The 14,399-nt window shown below is 40.4% G+C and overlaps 1 protein-coding gene across 3 annotated transcripts in view; it reads right to left on the reverse strand.

Moving 5' to 3' along the window:
* Positions 1 to 4,760, reverse strand: part of LOC119266677 (glycine-rich domain-containing protein 1-like) — a 5,569-nt gene extending 809 nt beyond the window's left edge. Inside the window, exons 1-9 of one of the 3 annotated variants that reach the window (XM_037547924.1) lie at positions 4,611 to 4,760; positions 4,307 to 4,493; positions 3,653 to 3,770; positions 3,239 to 3,490; positions 2,653 to 3,111; positions 1,804 to 2,351; positions 1,244 to 1,439; positions 962 to 1,117; positions 21 to 862 (exon numbers count right to left, since the gene is read on the reverse strand). In XM_037547924.1, the coding sequence (XP_037403821.1) occupies positions 21 to 862; positions 962 to 1,117; positions 1,244 to 1,439; positions 1,804 to 2,351; positions 2,653 to 3,111; positions 3,239 to 3,490; positions 3,653 to 3,770; positions 4,307 to 4,464 (2,729 nt within the window). In that variant the 5' untranslated portion in view covers positions 4,465 to 4,493; positions 4,611 to 4,760. Of the gene's footprint in view, positions 1 to 7; positions 863 to 961; positions 1,121 to 1,243; positions 1,440 to 1,803; positions 2,352 to 2,652; positions 3,112 to 3,238; positions 3,491 to 3,652; positions 3,771 to 4,306; positions 4,494 to 4,610 lie in introns of all 3 variants that reach the window. The other 2 variants (XM_037547926.1, XM_037547925.1) reach the window with 2 other exon arrangements.
* Between the last annotated feature and the right edge of the window lie 9,639 nt (positions 4,761 to 14,399).

Here is a 14,399-nt window from a genome sequence, read left to right on the forward strand (position 1 = left end):
AACCGCAACCGCCCCCACAGCCCGAACCGCAACCGCCAGACTTGGCGAAGCCGGTCTTGGCGCCTTCCATGACCATGCTGCCACAACCACCGCCGCAGCCTGAGCCACAGCCGCTAGACTTGGTGCAGCTAGTTTTGGAGTGTTCGATCAGCATGCCGCCGCAACCACCACCACAGCCCGAGCCACAGCCGCCTGACTTGGCATGGCCATTTTTGGAGCCTTCAACCACCATACCGCTGCAACCGCCACCACAACCTGAACCGCAGCCGCTAGACTTGGCAATGCCAGCCTTGGAGCCTTCAATGGCCATGCTGCCACAGCCTCCTCCACCACAACCTGAACCACAGCCACCTGACTCGGTGTTCCCCTCTTTGGAGCTTTCAATAACCATGTTGCCACCACAGGAACCACCGCATCCTGATCCACACCCAGCAGACTCAACATGGCCATTCTCGCCGCCTGCAACGATGCCACAGCTCGCATGACCATTCTTGTAGCTCATGGTGACCACAGAGACACCGCATCCACCACCACAACCTGATCCACAACCACCGCACTTAGAATCAGCCACCTTGTCACTTGCAGTGACTGAGCTGCCATAGCTAGCATGACCAGCCTTGTCACTTGCCATGACCATGTCACCGCAACCAGCCGTGCCACAAGCGCCACATTGCGCCGAACCAGCAGTGGCACCTGCTGCTCCACCTTTCACCGTCTGAGAAACCACTGTAGTATCAGGCTCAACGGTTTCAGCCTTCTGTGCCATGGCACCTTCGATGAGCTTCGCACCATCTTTGCCAATGGAATTCAGGAACAAGAATGATATCGCGATCCAGGGAAGCAGGAACCAATCCTCATCCACCTAAATTTAAGTAAGAACACCATGATGAGTATATCTGAGATGCGAGGAAATTAACTTTGACTACTTAGAAGGATATGGCATTAGAGCTGAGCATTGTACCGAGATAAATTCCGATTCAGTGTCAACTAGCGCGACTGCTTTGCCATAGGGGTGTTCAGCTGAGAACTTCACAGCAGTAACTGCTGCAGTATCATCAGTATGCTGACTGCAGCATTTGAGTTCATATGCTAGTCTCCTTCCCTTGTATAGTTTGATCTGCTTTGTTCAAAGAAGTACTAGAGCTGTGAGTATGCTAAATGCATAAACATTTATTTATTTACATATGACTTCTGAGCGAACACACGCTGCATGTATGCATGAAATGAGCTGTAGTTGCCTTACCAGTTTGTTGTCGTATTTGAGCTCGTTTATGCAGCCATCCTTGCTTGGTTTCAGGTCAAGAGTGATGGATGAGTTGGAGTTGTTAAAAGACCATTTGTTTTCTGTGAATTCTGCAAGCTGAAGTGGCTGCTTTGATGACTTTGTTACTCCGACCAATTCCCGAGTGAGAGCCATGCCACTCTTGGCCTTGTGCTCCCTGAAGTAAAAGGGAGGAATTTCTCATTAGACCAGAAGAAACTGATATATTTTTTTCTTAAATATGGTAAATAGAACTTTCCAATGTCCACTGGAATAAATTTGGATCTGCTTTGAAGGCAAAATACAAATACTGCTATGTAAGTTGAATGTTAATTCCTGCAGCTAATACAGTACCAATTTGCAGTTTGAAATGAAGATGTAATATAATCATATGTTATTAGCAATCATGTATCCTATAGTAAAATAAATTACCAGTAAGTATCATGCAGGACTTACTAATTAGCAAAAAAATGTGTTCTAGACTCACTGTTCAGTTCTTCACATATACATGTACCAGTCGATACCATGGACAAAAAACATACCTTATCTGAAGACGAATGAGTTCAGTACCACAATCATACACGAAGCGAGTCCAGGAGCTCATATTTTGATCCTTGATGGAATGTGGCAATATACAGGCCTTCAGAGAGCAAGGCTTCACATTGACCATGCCAAGAACGTGTGGAGCCTGCCTTGGGACGGTACAAGATGCAGCAACACGAAGACTGACAGGAGGGGAACCGGCATACGCACCACAAGTTTTCAGTTCAAACCACCTCTCAAAGGAAAGCTTGGAATCATGCTGCGTAAGCTCTTCAACAGAGATCGAAACCTTCCCCAACGGTTCTGGTTTCTTCGGTGATGATGATGCCCCAAAATAGGCCTGATCAATCATTACTGTAAGAATGAGATCGCCAGTCGGTTCACATTGGAAACCAGCTCCGATGCTCTTCCCTGTTTTCGTAGAAATATCCAACCTGCCGCCATCACGGATGAATGCATCTGGTTTAGTCTTGGTGAACCATACATACACGCTTTTCTCTGGAATTGAAGACGGTAAATTCTTGATGTCCACAATCTGTAAATGTAACTGCAAAAGGATGAAAATATTTTGAGTTTTCATAATAAATTCAGTAAACGTCTCTAGGTAAAAGAAGCTCTCAGTCGTGTTTTTAGATAACCATTATCAGGCGTGCTTCCAAATCAATAATAATACCAATAGTACATCTAGATACATCCATTTCCGCGACAAGTAATTCCGAACGGAGGGAGTACAACATACCACATTTCGGGTTATTTTATTAGATCAGAAAATTCTTTGGAACCGAAATTATTGTACCAACTGTTGCTTCATGGACAGCAATTATTAAGATGTAAAAAGAGTATCATACCTCCACAACTGTTGTTTCAAGAATAGTAAGATGCTTCTCTGCTTTATCGGCACCGGAAACACTATCATCCTCACTAGTACTGAATATCTGTGGAATGGATGTCACAGGAGATGGCAAGCTTCCACGGTACATAGCGCCAGCCTTCCAGTATCTCACACCAAAGCTATTCTCAAACTGCTCGGTGGTCCCTGAAAATCCGGTGTCGAGCTTCTTCCCTTCGGCTCGATCATCATCTGTGTCATCATGCTCCAGAACTTTCCCAAGGAGACACAGCATGTCATTGCAGTAGGCAACAGAATTCAGTTGGTGGGTGTGCCACATTAGATCCACATCGTAGGTTGGCACACGAAAGAGGTTCATTCCTTTCTCCTGATTCATCTTGATCAGATACAAAAAGCCTTTGTACCGAGCTAAAGCGTCTTCAAGAAAACGGCGATCATGCATGTTTGGTGTTCCAACCTGCCAGAAACAAAGGAACTCACTGACTTTCTGTACATATTTATTTATTTATTGTTCTTGCATATATTTTCTTTTACAGAAAGATTAGTAGTACATCAGAGCAAAGGTTAGTGGTGTAACTAGCTACCTGGTAGACGAAAGTAGACTGTCTCTTAACAGCTGAGATCAAATCATAGGAAATGCCCCCTGCAGTTCCATCATCCACGTAAACAGAATCGTCAGAAGGGCTTGTGTACTCCAACTCAAAAGGCTCCCCAGGATATAACTCAGTCCAAACTTTCTCAGACTGATCCTTGGACTTTGCATGAATGGAGGACCTGACATTCTTAGAGTCCAGCATCCTGCCATATAATCTCTTGCAGTCCTTTATGTATCGAGTCTGAAACCATACAAGATGATTTCGGTTTAGAAATTATTTCCAGCCATGTTCAAACTAGTATTTTCTTTTATGAAGTGCCACAAGCAAATACGAGTAGTTCTCTAATGTGGTGTTGACAGATTTTGAACTATACGCGAGCATCTGTGAGTTAATATGCAATACCGGGTTAAGCCGATGACAGTGCCATATCCATTCACAATCAAGGGGAACAACCAAAGGCTCATCTGCAACAGCGGCCTCATTGTGCTTGGCAAGAAGGGGAAGCCAGCAAGCTTTGTACCTAGCACAACAACAAAGTCGGTCAATATTTCGAAGTTGTCTATACGACAGAGAACATAAATTAATTTAGCATCAGTGATTTTTTTTATTTTACATAGCATCAGTGATTTCAGCATGATAGGGACTTTGAACGTTAATAAACAGCCAGATTTAATTTCATGCCAAAATTGTAGATAAGGACATAACTGTGGCACCAAATTGTAACTGAAAGCACAGATCAGTGGATGGTTTCAGAAAAAATCCCCCAACTTAATTATGTCAAGGTTAACTGAACAACTAGTGGTTTTGTCTAATTTTCCTCGAGCAGGTGTTTGTCAGGTGATTCACCAAGAGTTTATCGAAACATGGCAAGGATTAATCACTGAGAAATTTTATTTCCCAACACAAGACACGCCAGAGAGGGTAGAGACTGTTGACCAACAATACCCCGACAGAAAAAGAATGAGACACCTCATCAGAAAAACAAACTAATTCCCAGACGCAATGGTCTCTTGTGTTGCTGAAGAGGCAACGAGATGGATGGCGACAGATAGATACCTGCGTATGGCCCTGTGGAGCAGCGGGCCCTCGTAGAGCCACCGGCGGCGGTCGACCGCGGCGAGGAACTCCAGGTGCCGCAGCGCGGCCGGGACGAGGTCCTCGCCGACGCCGATCGCCTGCGCCGCCGCCCACCGCGGCTCCTGCTCCGCGTCCATCTTCTTTCTCCCCCCTGGCTCCGACCCACCTGCAGTTGGGATAATAGATTGGGGTAAATAAACCACGGGAATGGAACGATCACTGGACGGCGATCGTGGGCGGGTTCTTGGCGCCGCAAAAGATTATATCAAACTAGAACAAGAACCTGAGAGAGATTGCGCTACTGACAGACAGCTCGCGCTACGGGCTCTGTCACCACGGCTGCTGTCCCGCGAGTCCCTATTTATTTATACAGGGAGGGAGTGGAGGATGGAGCACGCAATGGATGGAATGGCGAGGCAAAACAAAACAGGGCCTAAACATAAATTGTTGACGAACAGAAATACTACTCCCCACTTCTATCTATATACACAGAGCCTAATGCATTTTCTGAGGCTAATTTTGACCAAATATTAAAGCAATAATATATGACATGCAACTTACACAAAGCACACCGTTAAATTCATGTGCGAAAGGAGTTTTCAATGATATAATTTTCACATTGTGCATGTCATGTATTATTAATCTTGTCAATAGTCAAAGTCGGTCTTAAAAAATGCGTTAGCCCCTACATAAATGAAAAGAGGGAGTAGCATCGATCGCTATCCACAACGACGCGACGCCATAATGTCATTATGTATGAGCTTTCAGTTAAGGGCGGGCCGGCCGGCACTCGTCGCGTGTGCCGCGCAACTCTGCACACTTTCTGAACCCATATCCATCCATGATCGATCCATCTTTCTTGCCAACTCTGCACACTTGTTGCTATTGGTACAAAGCAAATGAATGTACTACTACGGAGCCAGAGGAGTACTGTACGAGCATGTCTGTACTACACAACTCCTTTAGGTAATACTTCCTCCGTTTCTTTTTACTTCGCATATAAGATTTGGTCAAAGTCAAACTACTCAAAGTTTGACCAGATTTATATGAAAAAAAATATAAACATCTACAATACTAAAACTATATAGTATAAACATACATTTCATGGTGCATCTGATAATATTAATTTCATATTGTGAATGTTTATATTTTTTTAATATAAATTTAGTCAAACTCTACAAAGCTTGATTTTGACCAAATCTTATATGCGGACTATAGGCCTTCTTTGGTTTGTAGGATTTTGGTAGGAATTCTATAGGATAGGATTTGCAAAGGAAAAATTCCTTTGAACCCCTTTGGTTTATAGGAATGGATTCTTATTCCTATGTAGGATAGGAATCAATCCTTCACATTTTGGAGGAAAAAAAACATTAGCCTAGACTCAATGGAAAAAATCATATCCTATGCACCAAATGACATCTCTTTCTCTATAGGAATTGACATGCATGTCATCTCACTTCCTATGATTTTTCTATTCTTATAAAATTCCTATCCTATGAACCAAAGAATGCCTAAAAAGAAATGGAGGGAGTACCCTTTGCAGCTCATTAGAACTTTGGAACGCAGAAAAATATATACCTGCTATAAATATTGTGCACACCATAACAAGTACTCTGTACTCTCTCCCTCCGTTCACAGATATAAGATGTTTTGAATATCTCAACATGAATCACATACCGAGTGAAATGAACAAACAAACACATTGAAACGTGTCTATATACTTTTCATTCGGAAAAAATGGTACTATTAAGCATCTTATATTTGTGAACAAAGGGAGTACAACTTTTTCAAGGGAACGAAGGGAGTGCAACTTTAGCCTGAATTGGATAGACCCATCACCAAACTGTGGCAATAATTCAGGAGGACCCTAGCTACTCCTTGGAAAAATATTGTTGCTTGCAAACTTAGAAAACCATGCACTGCACATCCCACTTGGATTATTCAATAATGGAGATGCTCTCTCTGGCTGTGCGGATCATGCCACTTTCGGAGCATGCGCAGCACCACAGTAGTACACTCGTACTGCACTAGTACAGAGCTCAAGGCGTTTGATCGTACGGTACGTCACATGGCCATGGTTTCTGCCAGGTCATGTGTGCCCCGGATAAACAGTTCTGGAGCGGAATTATTCTAGCGCAGATTAGAGCATCTCCAGCAGTTCCGTAAAATAATTACAGTTTAGGTGAAGTTGGGGGCAAAAAGCTCTTCAACCATTTCCGTAAACACGCAAAAAAAATACGAATCCCATATAATCTTCAACAAATTTCCTTCATCTACGGGAACCTTTCCGTAAAAGTGCCACACGAACTAAACGCCACTGGAGTCCACCCTCCCCCCACCACCGACCGATGTGCAGCTCGCTCGCCGTCATATGATGTTAGACACCCACCGCCGCCGAACAGGCGAACACCACCGTCCACGATTAGTTGGCGTCGCGCCACCACCAAAAACTACTTTTATGAAAAGTTTTCACTGAAACTGAGAGAAGACTCACCTGAGAACCTCCTCTTAAGTTATATGGGTACCTCGTAAAACCACTTTTACGGAAAGTTTTCACTGGAACTGAGAGAAGACCTCACCAGAGAACTTCCTCTAAGTTATATGGGTACCTCGTAAAACCACTTCTGCAGAGTTTTTTTTCAGGAACCACTCGAGATGCACGTCTGTTGGGTTAACACGATGTTCTATTGGGCTTATTCTTGGCTTTTGCACTTTGGCTTATAGTACTAAAAAAAGGCATCTATTTATGAGCTTCCGGCTTTGGCTTTTGGCTTATAATCATCATGTAACAATACTGAGTCATAAATCAAAAGCCTATAATAGGTCATTTTCTGGCTTATAATCCAGTCCAATAGCTAGAAACAAGATCAAGTCTCACGTTGGTTAATGGAGGAGGCAGAAGACAACTTATAAGAATGAAGTGTCCCCTCCTATAAAACTAGTCTTTGAGAGAAAATCTTATTGGACCCTCTTTTAAAAGTGAAATTTTTGTTTTTGTCACTCTAGCTTTTGCCCATTTTCCTTATATCACTCTAGCTTTTGACATTTCACTTTTCACACTCTTAGCTTTTGACAATAAAACACAATTTTCATTCTGGTCAAAAGCAAAATAATTTCATTTCACTTTTGCCTATTTTGATGTAGGTTCTAAGGCAGAGTAACGGAGACCAAGATCGAGCAAAATATCATATAATCTAGAGGGATATGTGATGACCCACAAGTATAGGGGATCTATCGTAGTCCTTTCGATAAGTAAGAGTGTCGAACCCAACAAGGAGCAGAAGGAAATGATAAGCGGTTTCCAGCAAGGTATTCTCTGCAAGTACTGAAATTAGTGGTAACAGATAGTTTTGTGATAAGATAATTTGTAACGAGCAACAAGTAACAAAAGTAAATAAGGTGCAGCAAGGTGGCCCAATCCTTTTTGTAGCAAAGGACAAGCCTGGACAAACTCTTATATGATGTAAAGCGCTCCTGAGGACACATGGGAATATCGTCAAGCTAGTTTTCATCACGCTCATATGATTCGCGTTCGGTACTTTGATAATTTGGTATGTGCGTGGACCGGTGCTTGGGTGCTACCCTTACTTGGACAAACATCCCACCTATGATTAACCTCTATTGCAAGCATCTGCAAATAAGACAAAAGTATTAAGGTAAACCTAACCATAGAATGAAACATATGGATCCAAACCAGCCCCTTACGAAGCAACGCATAAACTAGGGTTTAAGCTTCTGTCACTCTAGCAACCCATCATCTACTTATTACTTCCCAATGCCTTCCTCTAGGCCCAAACAATGGTGAAGTGTCATGTAGTCGATCTTCACATAACACCACTAGAGGAGAGACAACATACATCTCCTTAAAATATCAAACGAATACCAAATTCACATGACTACTAATAGCAAGACTTCTCCCATGTCCTCAGGAACAAAAGTAACTACTCATAAACATGTTCATAATCAGAGGGGTATTAATATGCATATAGGATCTGAGCATATGATCTTCCACCAATTAAACCAACTAGCATCAACTACAAGGAGTAATTAACACTACTAGCAACCTACTAGCACCAATCCCGGACTTGGAGACAAGAATTGGTTACAAGAGATGAACTAGGGTTTTGAGATAAGATGGTGCTGATGAAGATGTTGATGGAGATTGCCCTCTCCCAATGAGAGGAGCGTTGGTGATGATGATGGCGATGATTTCCCCCTCCGTGAGGGAAGTTTCCCCGGCAGAACAGCCCCGCCAGAACCCTAGATTGGTTCAGCCAAGGTTCTGCCTCGTGGCAGCGGAGTTTCGTCCGAGAAGATGGCTTATGATTTTTTCCCATCGAAAGAGTCCATATAGCAGAAGATGGTCACCGGAGGGCCACCAGGGGGCCCACGAGGTAGGGGGCGCGCCCAGGGGGGTAGGGCGTGCCCCTGACCCTTGTGGGCAGGGTGTGGCCCCCCTGGTGAAGTTCTTGCGCTCAATATATTTTATATATTTGTAAAACATCATCCGTGAAGTTTCAGGACTTTTGGAGCTGTGCATAATAGGTCTCTAATATTTGCTCCTTTTTCGGCCAGAATCCCAACTGCCGGCATTCTTCGTCTTTATGTAAACCTTGTAAATAAGAGAGAATAGGCATAAGTATTGTGACATAATGTGTAATAACAGCCCATAATGCAATAAATATTGATATAAAATCATGATGCAAAATAGACGTATCAATATGCTAAAATTGGTAACATAATTCATGATGCTTGTGTTGTATCTAATGCCAACGTAGAGTAAGTGGAGATTGGGCGGAATCAACAACTTACCAAAATTGTGTAGGAGAACCATCACATAAGCGTGCATGCTCATCCAAAATGGTACACATACGGGGAGATTCATGGACTCGTTTTACGGGAAGTCGTGGCTTCCTCCCAACCACAAAACTGCCCCCGCCCACCTACATGGAATTGAACTTAAAAAATACTAAATATACTAAATTAATGCCTGCAAATAAGTTGATTTCTTTCACACTGGCGCCTTTAAGTTGGAATAAACATGCTTGCGCAATCGTAATTAAATCACCAGAACCAGTGACCACTAACAAAGTAATTGAAACATAACATATTATTATATAGTTTTAGGTTCTATGTACATCACTAACTGCAGCTACCAACGAAACTCAAACCACCATTTGAAATTGACTATCAAAGAAACAAAAGTGACAACTGGATATACTGCTCAAACCACAAGTTTCAAAGTGTCCATTGGTTTAACAAGCATACTGCTCAAACCACAAGTTTCAAAGCATATTGTTATTTCACTCCCCAAGAGTACGGTTGCTTCTTTTTTGTTTGTTTTAGGTGTCCATCACATTATATATGTTGTGCTATTGGTGGCAGATTTGAATTATCTAGGATTGTATGGTGTGCCAAATATTAGTTGCATGCTCTTGCTAGGATGGACTGCTCTTGTCTTGCACCACTTTTTTCTGGCACTGGATGTAAATGATTCAAAGCCAAGTACAGTGTAGGCAGACATGCAATGCCATTGGATCACTTAACCTAGAAACCGTAAAAACATGCATGCCCATAAAAAACAAAAAGTGAGGAACATCAATGATTCAAGGGAAAACCACTCATAGTCATTTTATTTACTCTAGAAATTTGAATTTTCTAAATCAGTAGATTTGTAATTAATTGTTCTATTTACTTACACCTGGAAAAAAATCATGCACTCTAGAAACCTCCATCAACTTTAGATATTTCTTCCATGGTACTTTAGATACTATATAAAAGACACAGTGATATAGATATACTTACAATTTTACTAAGTGTCTCATTGGAGTAGGAAAAAGTATGTGACTTTTCTCTTTTTGTCTTTTCTTTGCTACTATGGTGGAATTCTGTTTTGCCAGGAGCTTTTCAGGGGAACTGTCTAAACAATGAAATAAAGATGCCACTTTTTTATGTATACTATATTCTATAAATTGAATGCGGGTTTAATTTGTTTGATATATCTTAAAATTGTATAACAAGAGTATTTTATCATAATATTTAGTGGCATTGTCGAGAAACTAAATCAATAAAGATCATATGTCGAGATAATGAGTTATGAATAAGTAAAAAATTAGTATAAATAAATGAAGATGATTTAGATTATCTCATATGGTATTGTGCAAAATGGATTGGGCATCAGGTAACATGCAAAAATATCAAAGTAAGTTTTTGTAAATAATGAGTTTGAGTCATAAAGGCGATATGAAATCGAGACTTAATTGAGATAAAAATATGTTGCATGTGAAAAATTGTATATTTTTCTTAATATCTAGGAAAATCAAAATAAAAATTTAACATTTTTAAACTTTGCAATTATTAATTTTATAGATTATAGTCAATCTCCTGAAAACGTTCTGCAGTATCTGAAACAATAAAATGAGTGGGGTAGAAACACAAAGAGACCGGATAGAGATAAGTCACCTAAAAAACAATTCGGGTATGTCCACTTTTCTCAAAATCAAAAATTGACTTGCAAAAATTGACTCGACACTTTGCAACCATAAAACAAAAGCTCACCAGATACTTGGGCTTGATCTGAAACATAATGATGCGGAGCATCCTACGGACATCACCATGTCAAGAGTCCGTTTGTCAAGTGACACGTGCGACATCTACTTCACATACGTAAAGGTGAATCATCTCCTTTACACGTGTTCACTTGACCCCTTCGAGGATGGTATACTACCTGACACTCCACTCGTGTGCATGCATAGGTATTTTTGGAACGTTACGGACGATGAGGAGGAGTGCAAGCGCCAATGAACAACTACACCATCCACGAGGAAAGCGTGGAAGCGAAGACGGAAGAAGATGGAGCTGCAGAGTCTACAACGGCCATACGACCGACGTGCCATAATTGCTTAGTTAGTATGCTTGAAGTATTATTATTTTTATGTCAATATGAACTTTTATCTTGAATCTTTCGGATCTAAATATTCATGCCATAATTAAGAAGAATTACATTGAAATTATGCCAAGTAGCACTCCGCATCAAAAATTCTGTTTTTATCATTTACCTACTCGAGGACGAGCAAGAATTAAGCTTGGGGATGCTGATACGTCTCCAACGTATCTATAATTTTTTATTGCTCCATGCTATATTATCTTCTGTTTTGGATGTTTATGGGCTTTATTATACACTTTTATATCATTTTTGGGACTAACCTATTAACCCAGAACCCAGTGCCAGTTTCTGTTTTTACCTTGTTTTAGAATATCGCAGAAAAGGAAAACCAAACGGAGTCCAATTGACCTGAAACTTCACGGAGCTTATTTTTGGATCAGAAGAAGCCCAGAAGACTTGGAGTGCATGTCAGGGGATCTACGAGGAGACCACGAGGCAGGGGGCGTGCCCACCCCCCCTGGACGCGCCCTCCACCCTCGTGGCCCCCCTGACGTATTTCTTCCGCCTATATATCTCCATATACCCTAAAAACATCTGGGAGCACAATAGATCGGGAGTTCCGCCGCCAGAAGCCTCCGTAGCCACCGAAAGCCAATCTAGACCCGTTCCGGCACCCTGCCGGAGGGGGCAATCCCTCTCCGGTGGCCATCTTCATCATCCTAGTGCTCTCCATGACGAGGAGGGAGTAGTTCTCCCTCGGGGCTGAGGGTATGTACCAGTAGCTATGTGTTTGATCTCTCTCTCATGTTCTTCAGATGATACGATCTTTATGTATCGCGAGCGTTGCTATTATATTTGGATCCTATGATGTTTCTTCCCCCCTCTACTCTCTTGTAGTGGATTGAGTTTTCCCTTTGAAGTTATCTTATCGGATTGAGTCTTTAAAGATTTGAGAACACTTGATGTATGTCTTGCCGTGCGTATCTGTGGTGACAATGGGATACCACGTGATTCACTTAATGTATGTTTTGGTGATCAACTTGCGGGTTCCGCCCATGAACCTATGCATAGGGGTTGGCGCACGTTTTCGTCGTGATTCTCCGGTAGAAACTTTGGGGCACTCTTTGAGGTTCTATGTGTTGGTTGAATATATGAATATGAGATTGTGTGATGCATATCGTATAATCATACCCACAGATACTTGAGGTGACATTGGAGTATCTAGGTGACATTAGGGTTTTGGTTGATTTGTGTCTTAAGGTGTTATTCTAGTATGAACTCTAGGGCTGTTTGTGACACTTATAGGAATAGCCCAACGGATTGATTGGAAAGAATAAGTTTGAGGTGGTTTCATACCCTACCATAATCTCTTCGTTCGTTCTCCGCTATTAGTGACTTTGGAGTGACTCTTTGTTGCATGTTGAGGGATAGTTATGCGATCCAATTATGTTAGTATTGTTGAGGGGACTTGTACTAGCGAAAGTATGAACCCTAGGCCTTGTTTCAACGCATTGCAATACCGTTTACGCTCACTTTTATCATTATTTTCCTTGCTGTTTTTATAATTTCAGATTACAAATACCTTTATCTACTATCCATATACCACTTGTATCACTATCTCTTCGCCAAACTAGTGCACCTATACAATTTACCATTGTATTGGGTGTGTTGGGGACACAAGAGACTCTTTGTTATTTGGTTGCAGGGTTGCTTGAGAGAGACCATCTTCATCATACGCCTCCTACCGATTGATAAACCTTAGGTCATCCACTTGAGGGAAATTTGCTACTGTCCTACAAACCTCTGCACTTGGAGGCCCAACAACATCTACAAGAAGAAGATTGTGTGGTAGACATCAATAGCTATATTTTGTATGAGTATGTATTTATTAATTGATCTGTTAATTTTGCTACAATATATGTATATATATACGAAGTTAAAGTTCAATTAATATTCATATGAGGATGATGATCAAGGCATAGGCAGACCTACGATACAATGTGTGTAGTTTTCTTAATGAACAATATAAAATAAAAACTAAAACTAAACAAAACCAAAATAATGAAGTTTTGTAAGGAAAAATGAATTAGTAGCGATGATATTATACTATAAGAAGAAGAAAATGAAACAAATATTGACAAAATTTGCACAAAAAATATATCTTTTAAAAAGATAAGCATATAATAGTGATTTGTTTTTGCAAAAAAAAGTTTCATAAGCAGGAAGGAATTAGCGGCATTGGTATTTTATCCTTGAAGAAGAAAGAAAATGGAATAAAAACTAAAAATAAATCAAAATGATAAAGTTTTCTAACGAAAAATGAATTATTGGCGTTGGTATTACCTTTCTAGAAGAAATAAAATGAAATAAAAAATAAAAAATGACAAATTTGCACAAAATTTACATAGAATTCGCCCTTTAGGAAGAAATAAAAATAAAAAATAGCACATAATTTATTGCACTTTTTTGCAAGAATACACATATAAGAGTGGAATTTCACAAAAAGAAGTTTTCCATTGGTATTACCCGTTAATAGTAAGTAAAATAAAAATAAGGACAAATTTCCACACAATTTAGACAGAAGTTGCACTTTTTTTGATCATATGCAAGAACAAACATGTAATAGTGAAATTGTCACAATAATAAGTTTCAGAAGAAGGAACGAATTTCTGGCATCTATCAGAACTAAATCGAAAATCAAAAGAATGAAGTTTTCTAAGAAAGAATGAATTGGTGGCATTGATACCCTAGGGCAGAAAGGAAATAAAGAAAATGTCAAAAGGTGCACATAAGTTACACGAAATTGTGTTTATACAATATGTAAGAATAAGCATAATTGTGATATTTCGTAAGAAGAAGTTTCCTAGAAGAAATGAATTAGTGACATTGGTATTATTACCCTTAAAGAAGAATGAAAAATAAATAAAATGTAAAAAATCAAGATCAAAACAATGAAGTTTTCTAAGGAAGAATGAATTATTTGCATTGGAACCCTTTTCGAAGAAAGAAAATGGAAAAATAAACTTTGAAAAACATGTACACAACTTTGCACTCAAATTACACTTTTTAATATGCAAAGAAAAGCTTATAGTAGTGCAATTTTCACACTCTAGCGTAATTTACACACATACCCTATAATACTTGTCTGTATACATTTTGACTAACCCAACATGCCAAAAATACCCA

This window comes from Triticum dicoccoides, chromosome 3A (genome assembly GCF_002162155.2).
Source record: "Triticum dicoccoides isolate Atlit2015 ecotype Zavitan chromosome 3A, WEW_v2.0, whole genome shotgun sequence".
NCBI lineage: Eukaryota > Viridiplantae > Streptophyta > Magnoliopsida > Poales > Poaceae > Triticum > Triticum dicoccoides.